The 10355-nt window shown below is 44.5% G+C and overlaps 1 protein-coding gene across 1 annotated transcript; it reads right to left on the reverse strand.

The window, feature by feature from the left end:
- Positions 1-8329: 8329 nt before the first annotated feature.
- Positions 8330-9968, reverse strand: CLDN23 (claudin 23). Its single transcript, XM_042448238.1, has one exon. It carries the CDS (start codon positions 9468-9470, stop codon positions 8691-8693), a length of 780 nt encoding a protein of 259 aa, XP_042304172.1. The 5' UTR covers positions 9471-9968; the 3' UTR covers positions 8330-8690.
- Positions 9969-10355: the final 387 nt, after the last annotated feature.

Consider the following 10355-nt stretch of genomic DNA (forward strand, 5'->3'; position numbering starts at 1 on the left):
CATTTCTTGCTGCATTTTTCACCTGCAAGACAATGGCAACAATTTAGTATGGAGCAGAACAAAGAGATACCTTCTAGATTTCTGAATCCATTTTGCTAGTCATCAGTAAATGAGTCTAATAACAACAGATAAATAATGGTCACTGTAGCACTTTATTTCCATTTCAACTTCGAAAGAGTTCTTGCATACAAGGGGCTGTATCTTTACCTAACAGTTCATAAGACAATGTTCTCCCTAGTCTTTAGAGGACAGATTTTGGAGATTATCACATTCGTTTCGCAGCCGGGATAGACCAAGGATGTACATTTCTTAAGGCAGATCTTATCGTATTTACCCATTGGTGGGCAGTATGTAGCCCATATGTAACCCAGGCTTCTCTCACAGCTTTTCAAGAATGGAATTTTCCCATTCTTATGTATGTAATATATGGCCCACACATACACACCAGAACCCCATCCCATAATCCTGTCTCATGAAAGTGCATTTTCAAGGTTTGTGTAAATATACATTCAGGCCTCAACTGGATTTTTTTTTCTTATATCACTTTTGTATTTAATGTAACATCCCATCTGTCAAGTCCCACAAAATTTGCTGAGTTACATTATGTAGTTTTGTGATCAGTGCTAATAATATTCTTACCCTGGTGGGGTTTTTTTATTAACACTTTGCTTGAAGGATTTAATAGATGGGCCAATTTACTTTAAAGCTTAATATTTCTGGCCTTTGTCATTGCACAAGCATGAATTAATTTCCTCAGTCAATTTTCATTTTATAAATTCAATAAGACAAACAGCAAGGTGGATAAGTTTTTTTTGTGGCACACAGCATACCAGCTGTGTGAAGTTAGCTGGCTGAAATTGGCTCAAAAATCTAGTTGCAGGTTTTAATCATTCTCATTTAATCAGGTAGGTGAGGTATACATGTAAATTTGAAGTCTTTTTTTTTCTTTAGAATCTTCATTTCACAAAGAAACTTGTCAGATTTGAAGAATGCTTGAGAAGTTAAGTTTAGATCTGTATTGAACACTAGATAACAACCTTTGCCACATTTTGTGGCAATGCACACTCTTAAGTATGTAATGGATAGAGTAAAGTGGTCCCTTCACATTTGCAAGGGTTAGGGGTGAAGGACCCCCATGAATGTGGGGGGGAAGCAAATAAAATACACTATTCCTTTTACCTGAGAGAACATCTCTGTAGGTATCTCCAAGTCCTTCAGTGCAACTCTATAGTCAACATCTACAAAAGGTTGATCATAGAATCATGCTACCAATGCCTAGAGTGTTTTCTCTAGGAAATTCTGGGTTCTCCAGCACAACTCTATGGTCAATTTCCAGCAGAATTGTGCTGGAGAATTTAAGGATTTCTAGAGAGAACATATTAATGCAAATAATCAAAACCGCAAAAGTCAAAGTCACAACTGTGCTTGCTTTTTCTCTCTCTAGCTTCTAGAGTTGCTCAGTTGCATTGGGTAGCTCTAAATTACATATACAATTTTCACGAAATCCACACAGTCACAGTCCAAGTTTTCATTGCACAGTTTCCATGTCACATGGCAAAGTCTAGTAAGAGGTGCTACAAGCTTGGCATTATGATACCACTCACATGTAATGTATGCCTCTGTAGTTAGCAGAAATCAGCTCAATATAGCCATGTCCTCTCTAAAAAGAGTTGTGCTACAAACCCAGAATCATGTCCCTTATCTCGAGCATGAAAATGGTCATAGACCAATCTGAGGGGGGGAGGAGTGGACAGTAAATTCTTTAAAATGTCACATTCTCATCTTCTCTCCAAACTTTTTAGAAGTTTTGTTCCACAATCTGATACTTTTTTCTCTATGTGAAGAAACTCTTTCCTGATGTACACAGAGCATCCTGCCACCTTGCCATGTATGCGAAAATACCCATTGCAGCAATGGATTAAACAAAACAGAAATGGTCCTGACTTATACAAGTTGGCTCTATTAGTGAGCAGTAGAGGCAAAACCAACCTGACCATATAAATTTATGGGCTAGTTCTGAGGCTTTCTATCCTGTAAACTTTTATTTATTTATTTATTCATCAAAAAGCTGAATTGTTTCTGGCAATAGATTGGACATTCAAAATAAAATGGGCTTCCATCTAGGTTTTCTTTGGGCCCATTCCCACTGAAAGAATAACACGCATCCTGATTCAGGTCTGCCCTGCTATTTTAATCAATTCCAAAAGGCCCCGCATTCCCACTATGAAATGAGGCCTCTTTGGAATCAATTCTCCACCAGACCCTTTCTCTCTTCTTTCCCTCCCCTCCTCTCTTCTCCCCTCCCTCCCTTTCTTTCTTTCTTCCTTCGTTGCTTCCCCATCCCTTCCCCCTTCTTCTTCTCCCATCTTACCTTCTTCTTCTTCCTACTTCCTCTGCTGGGCACCCACCGCTTCCCTGGGGTTGGGGGGGCTGCCAGCACTGCTGCTGCAGCACTGTGGCTGCTTGCCCCGTGCTGGCCAGCATGGCAGCAGCACCGCTAGCCCTGGAGAAGCGGCGGGTGCCCAGCTGAAGCGCCAGCAGTCCTGCCAGCCCTGGGGTGCCTGGAGGAGGAAATAGGAAGAAGAAGAAGATAGGATGGGAGAAGAAGGAAGGAAGGAAGGAAGGAAGGAAGGGGGAGAGGAGAGGCACCGGCGATAGGAAGAAAGGGAGCTGGGGAAAGGAAAAGAATAAATTCCAATCTGACGTTCCCACATGTTCGATGCGGGGTGGAATCTATTCTTACCAAAAGCAGCAAAAAATAACTGCTAACAAAATACCCCGGCTTTTTTGTGGTTTACCCCATTTTTTCCCCATTGGAATAGATCAGATGAAGATCTGAATCGATTTTCAGTGGGAACTGGGACATTTTAACTCTATTTTGGATTCAAGGCTTTAGGTAGTGGGAATGGGCCCTTTGTTAACTGCCCTCGAGTTGACTTTGACTCATGATGACCCTGTGGATGAGACATCTCCAAGACCCCCTGTCTTCAACCTCTCCACTCAGGTCCTGCAGACTTGGACCCGTGTTTTCCCTAATTGAGTCTAACCATCTGGCATGCGGCCTTCCTCTCTTCCTACTGCCGTCCACATTTCCTAGCACCATTGCTTTTTCTAATGATTCATTTTTCTTCATGTTGTGACCAAAATACAAGAGCCTCAGTTTAGCCATCCTGGTTTCTAAGGATAGCGTGGGCTTGACCTGTTCAAAGACCCATTTGTTTGTCTTTGTGAATGTCCATGATATCCTCAGCACTCTTCTCCAACACCACATCTCAGATGAATTGATTTTGTTCCTATCTGTTTCACTATCCAGCTTTCACATACTTCCTTCCATTTTTAATACTTTTTAGAAGGTGCTGAGAGCAGAAAATTGGTCCTTGAGAGCACAAAGGTTCTCCATCTCCCTTTGCAGTGTCTAGCTCAGGGGTCGGCAACCCCCGGTCTGCGGGCTGGATCTGGCCCAGCGAGGCCTTGGGACCGGCCCCAGCCTGGTCCTGCCGCCGATTGCTGCCAGGACCTCTTGTGCGAGCGGCCATGGGAGGGAAGGAAGGGGGCAGGGGTCCTCCTCCTCCTCCTTTCCTTCCTTCCCTTCCCGTGGCTGCCAGACAGCCGTGGGGAGGGAACGAAGGGGGTGGGGGCCCTCCTCCTCTCCCTTCCCTCAGCTGCCAGACAGCCGCGGGGAGGGAACGAAGGGGGCGGGGGTCCTCCTCCAACAGGGCTCCCTAGAGGCCCGCTGCGGCTGCTGGAGCCCTCCAACAGGGCTCCGGCGGCCGCCCTTCCCTTCGGCCGAAGGGAAGAGCTGAAGGGAAGGGCATGGGACGGGTGCCCAAGCCCTTCCCTTTGGCCGAAGGGAAGAGCTGAAGGGAAGGGCCTGGGACGGGTGCCCAAGTCCTTCCCTTCGGCCTCCCCTTCGGCCAAAAGGGCCCCTTGGAGCCCTTTCGACCGAAGGGAAGAGCCAAAATGAAGGACCTTGGACCGGTGCCCAAAGCCTTCCCCTTTGGCCTCCTTCCCTTTGCCATCCCTCACCAAAAGGGCCCCTTGGAGCCCGTTCGGCCGAAGGAAGGGACCAAGGAGGAGAGGGCGTGCACACGCCTTCTCCTCCCCACGGGGTTTCGGCAGCACTGAGGTGTCCTTCGGAGGACACCTCAGGCCTGGCGAAGCCCCTAGTAAAGGAGCAGGGGCCGCCGGCCTCCTCCTCCTCCTCTTCCCCGCAGGGCTTCGGCAGCCCTGAGGTGTCCTTTGGAGGACACTTCAGGCTTGGCAAAGCCCGGAGGAAAGGAGGAGGAGCCGCCGGCATCGTCCTCCTCCTCCTCCCCACGGGGCTTCAGCAGACCTGAGGTGTCCTTTGGAGGATACCTCAGGCCTGGCAAAGCCCCGAGGAAAGGAGCAGGGGCTGTGCGCCTGTTGCTCCTGCCCCTCACGGGCCATTACTGGTCCCCAGCTGTCTTTGAAGGCAGCTGGGGGCCAAGGAAGGGCAGGAGGAGCAGGCGTGCGCCTGTCACCCCCTCTCCCAATCCCCCTCCCACTTCTAGCTGTCTCTCAGACAGCTGGAGGTCAGGGAAGGGAGCAGTGAAAGCCCCGCCCCCTGGAGGGTGGAAGCTCCGCCCCTAGCATGCAACTCCACCCCTGGAGGGTGGAAGCTCCACCCCCAGCACGTGGCCCTGCCCCCGGAGGGTGGAAGCTCCCCCTCCGGCTTCGGCCCCCCAGGTGTCTGAGGAACAGCAACCCGGCCCTCGGCTCAAAAAGGTTGCCTACCCCTGGTCTAGCTGTTGGACTCTAAATCAGGGCCTGTTTGAGACATAGTTGAGCTTAATCTTTGTCACTTCAAAAGTATGTATTCAAATCTCCCTCACTGTCAAGCTGAATGAGTCTAAAAAAATCTTACCTGGTTTGTACGCTTTTGCTGATTTGTGTGTGTGTTTAAAGGATAACGCTTAGGTTACATATCCTAACTGGACTAAAGGCATCTCAATATCAGTTAGCACACTTCCTAGGACAGGGCTGAAAATCATGGAGCCCTCCAAAAGTTGCTGAACTGCAAGTCCCAGCAGCCATATTCTGCATAGCCAATGATGAGGGATGCTGGGGTTTGCAGTTCAATTGTATCTGAAGGGCTGCAGAATTAACCCACCCACCCGCATCCTTGGTTGCTGTAAAATGTTTATCGCTAAACTGCATCAATGAGTTTTTTTCAAATGCTTTAGGAGAGCAGGGTGCTACCCGCACCCTCGTGAATGTTCCTGCACTGCAAACATTGTATAAACTGGTAAAATATTAACGCATGACATGGCTGTATGGCATTCACAGCAAAAGCAGAAGAAAGAGTGAAACAGGTATTCTTTTTGTAGAAGCATTTCCTCAATAAATATGGATATGTGTTTAAAACCTTTAGTATATCTTGGATGTTACGAAACTTTGACTGGCAAATAAAATACATTTTTAAATAATAATCTTTATTGCTATTAAAATATATAAATAAAATTGTATAACTGTATGCATTCTGAACCTTCTAATACATTTTCTCCATTAGACATCCTCTTATTGCTTTCCTAGCACAATTACATAAAATATAAATTGAATTTATATATTCCTTTACCATCATTTCAATCATTTGCTGTAGTAAATTTTTAAAAAGTTGTTATCGTTTTACTCTTCGCCTAACCATACAATTTTTGACTATTTTTTAAATCTTAAACCATTTTTATAAGGATAATAAACATTTTATTCCATTGCCTTATTTCATAAATACTCCAAGTTATTATTTTTTCCATCTAAATTATACTATTTTAAAAAATCTCTTTATATTCTTATATTCCACATCTTATTCACATATTCCTCGAATGGTTTCCAGTTCCCTTCTTCCTGCTCTTTATTATGTAAAAATGTAGTCAATTTGTCTATTTATCTTAATTCCCCAATTTTTTGAATCCATTCTTCTAATTCAGGTATTTTTTCTGTTTTCCAGTTCTTTGCTAACAATTATCTAGCTACAGTTATACAGTATAAAGCTCCTTTCCGATATCTCCTCTCCACCTCATTGCCTAAAAATGAAGTCATATTAAGTAAATAAAACTCTGGAACCAATGAGAATTCTATTTTGAATATCTTTTGCATACAGTATTTTTATGTATTTCATACCAAAAATGGCAAATAAAATACAAGTATTTGAATGTTACTATACCCTCAGTGAGGTGGCAGAAAGCTTTCAAGCACACTCTGGACCTTTTCTATGGCTTAAAGCATTAAATGGTGGAGAAGGACTGAACTCACACACACATGCGCTCTTCAAAGTCAGGGTTACCACTAGGCTGGTTTCCTTGACATTGGCATGACTTCTGCTAGTACATATATTAAAATTCACTATTGGATCCCCTAAGGGCAGGTCTAAACTATCAGGTTACTTTGTTTATTTGCACTTTCAAATTCTGAGGAGCTCTGTAAAGAACTGAACAGAGACCCCTCACAGAAATCTCAGCATTTGGATAAATGTCCATTCCCAAGGGGAGAAGAGAATTAGAATGGCTGTATAGGATATAGATACCTCCTTAGTACAAACATAGGGAGACCACTCTGAAGCACAATTTGTTGTTAACTTTCTTCGAATCGATTCTGACTCATGGCAACCCTATGGATGAGACATCTCTAAGCCTCCCTATCCTCCACTGCACTGCTCAGGTCCTGTAAATTTATATCTATGGCTCCCCTAATTGAATCTGTCTATCTAGTGTGTAATCTTCCTCTCTTTCTACATCCCTCCACCTTTCCCAGCATTATTGTCTTTTCCAAGGAGTTGCGCCATATGATGTGGCCAAAATACAACAATCTCAGCTTTATCAGCTTGGCATCCACGACGATTTCAGGCTTGATCTGTTCCAGGACAATATACTCAGTGCTCTTCTCCAGCCCCACATCTCAAATGAACATATTTTCTTCACAATTACCACTCCTATTACAGAATCATCATTGCATTCTTCAGATTTATTATTCTTATTGCATCATCTGCAGTGCTCACTGCTGGCTGTATTACTTTCAGCCAATTTTCTCCCTTGATACGTAGGATCCCATATATCCCAACCAAATAGTTAATTTTGGTAAGGTGTAGCTCAGGAAATGAGTGTGGAGCCATGAAGGCAATATTTGGAAGGCAAGGTGAAGATGCATGTAGGATTCATGGAGTTGCACAATACAGGTGTGGCAGCCCAGACTCTCATACACAAAGAATATGTTTGTTCTTTGTGTGTGGCACTTTATGTGTTCTGTAAATAAAACAATGCATGTCCTGAGTATATAGTCACACCCTGAGGAACAATCCCAAGGTTATTACTTTTGCTTCTGCTTGCACATCCATTTCTGTAGTTACATATTGAGAATGTCTGTTTTGTTGGCCCTTATCTTTGCCTTCATCTCTTTAACCCGGAGATGGCATGTGAAGCCATTTTTGAGGGCACATGAAGGGCAGGGAAGATGAAGAACAAGACGAATGCCTGTTCTCCTCTTCCCGGCCATCCTGGGTCTTCAGCTGTCTCCGAGGAAGTCCTGCCCCCGGAAGGCAGAGGTCGAGCTCCCAGGAAGTGGAGGTCCTGCCTCCCAGAAATCCTGCAACCCAGCACTGGGTGACACCCAGTGCAGGAACTCCTTTGAGTTTGGGAATTCAGTCTAAAAGGTTTGCCATCACTGTCCTAGACATTTTCTGGTGGTGTTTGACTACAGATCCCATCATTCCCTATTCAATATGACTTCTAGCTGACTGGGGATGCTACAACTGCAGATCAACACATATGGAAGGTATACTAGCCTGTGTGTGTGCCTTCAAGTTGTCTGTTGATTTATGACGATTCCATGAATTTCAAGTTTTCTTAGGCAAAGAATCCTCAGAGGTGGCTTTGCAAATTCCTCTCCTGAAATGTAGCCTGCAGCACCTGGTATTCCTTGGTGGTCTCCCATTGAAATAGTCACCAGGCCTGATCCTGTTTAGCTTCCATAATGAGATGGGATCTGTTGTCTTTAGGGTATTTGGGCCATAGCACCCTCAAATTGCTGATTACACATACTTGAGAAAGAGTTTGCAAAAGCACCTTGCAGCACCTTTGTTATGAAGAGGCAAGACAGACCACCCCTTTGGAGCGGTGTCCCATGCCATGCCCCCACTCTGCCCCAAGGCTGGTATTAAATGCCGGTCTGTTTAGCTCCTAAGTACTGATTTTCCAGACTAACACAGCTATGTTTTTGATAAAGAGAATTATTCATATTTTTATTTTAGTAATTTTACATGTTACCTTAATATACTATTAATGGGAAAATGTATTAAATAGATCAAGCATCTCAGTGCTTCAGTCTATTCCAACTGTTAGAATAATAATAATAATCATAGATTTGGAAATGACCCCAAGGGCTATCCAGTCCAACCCCCTGCCATGCAGGAAGACACAACTAAAGCACCACCACCACCACCCCCTAAAAATGGCATCCCAGCACTGTTTTAAAATCTCCAAAGAAGGAGAGCCCACCACACTCTGGGTGGCTGATTTCAATGTTGAACAGCTCTTACAATCAAGATTTGCATTTGTTTGTAGAAAGTGGAAAAGGCTACACTTTCAGGTGAGCATTCCTGGATGGGCACCTCAGCTGTTCTGTTCATGAGCTTTTGTGGAGCTCACGCCTCCCATTAGTAGGAATTCCCCTGCTTAGGGCTACAAATCTGAGTCACAGGGAAATCTGCTGCCACTCCTACTGGCTCTCTCATCTTCCAATACATTCAGGGAATTGCTGTAGTATCTGAGCGCTGGATTCCTGTACGGCGTCTGCAAATCTCTGCCATCAGTAATGGAAGGGGAGTTAATGGCTGTCACACTTGCTGGGCCCTGCTGGTTGCTAGGTGGATAACTGGTGTCCTTAGCAGCTTTCCTAAGCTTGCGTTCTTTACAGCACTCGTGAAAGCTAATAGTCAAGGAGATGCCCCCAATAATTTCCATGCAGCTAGCAAGGTAACCTAGGACTAGGCAGTAGCCCACCTCTAAGGTGCTACCTGTTGGGGCAGGCAGATCATAGAGTTCATAATTGTACCAGGAGATGGCAATAAGGCTCAGCAGCCCAGAAATGAAGAGCAGCAAGCCTCCTAGCCCAGCCAGCAAGTGATGGGGTTGGTACTGCCAGCAGCGCACACCCAACGTGGTCACCACCAGGCCTATGGCAGTGACCACCAGCGAGGCAGGCATGAGCCCTTTGGCCACTTGCACAGGCAGCTGGGAGAAGTAGCCCAGGGTGTCCTCAATGTTGTAGCAGGTGGTCATGTGGCTGCTCTGGTACATGTTACAGAAGTCCCAGATGCCTTGTTGTTGGATCAAGTCATATGACTCCCGGGGGATATTGCTGACAGTCCTCCAGCCTTGAGCCAGGGTGCTGGTCAGATTTAAGACAAGTCCACATGGGCCAAGCACTATGCCCACAATCATGGGTGTCGGGGTCCTCATGCTGTCGGATCCAGGCAAGGGAGACCAAAATGCTGTTGTGGCTACAGCAGGGTGGTTTGCAAATCTGTTGCTGCTCCCAAGAAGCTCTGTCCACTTTTATTTACCTCCCAAAGAAAAAACCTATCATGTAGTTACTGTAGAGTCACCCTATATGTCGAAAAAGATTCTAGATGGTGCTGGGCTGAAGTGCCAGGCAGGTTTATCTTCCCAACAGATCAAGACCATAGTAGAACACAACTAATGTTCCACTGCAGCTGGAAAATAGAAGAGAAAATTAGCAACACCAGAGAATCTGCATTTTTGGAGACCCACCTTCCTCTATCTAGCCATCAAGTAATCCCTGGCTAAGCTTCTGAGGAACTCCAGGTATATTTATATATTTACTGCACTGCTTCTGGATATGGCAGGACTTTTTCAGTGGTGGCACCCTGGTTATGGGTCTCCTTTCTTAGAGAATCAACTAACCCTCATTCTTCTGTCTTTTAGGTGCCAGTGAAATCACATCTGTTTATACAGGCTTTGAGGAAAATAATCTGATTTGACTTTGACCGCTACTGATTGTATTTTAAATTACTGTTTGTAACGTATCATTTTAAATGTTTGCCTTTTTAGATTTAAAATTCTGTGATTTCTAGGTTTGTTATTTTAAATTTAGGTGATTTGTGGTATTTTAAAACCTTTTGTTGAAACATAAAGAAATAGTTTATCAAATAGCATGTAGCATCATATTGACAAGTTTTTCCAAGTAGGGAAATATAATAGATAGCATTTTAGATTAAAATCTGGATCTTTGTAATTTAAAATATATTTTTCCAAGGGTTAGCAAGGGGAGTTGGGATGTGAAACTCAGTTTGGCCTCTCCTTGCATATGAAATACATGGGTAC

This window comes from Sceloporus undulatus, chromosome 2 (genome assembly GCF_019175285.1).
Source record: "Sceloporus undulatus isolate JIND9_A2432 ecotype Alabama chromosome 2, SceUnd_v1.1, whole genome shotgun sequence".
In the NCBI taxonomy this organism is placed as follows: Eukaryota; Metazoa; Chordata; class Lepidosauria; order Squamata; family Phrynosomatidae; genus Sceloporus; species Sceloporus undulatus.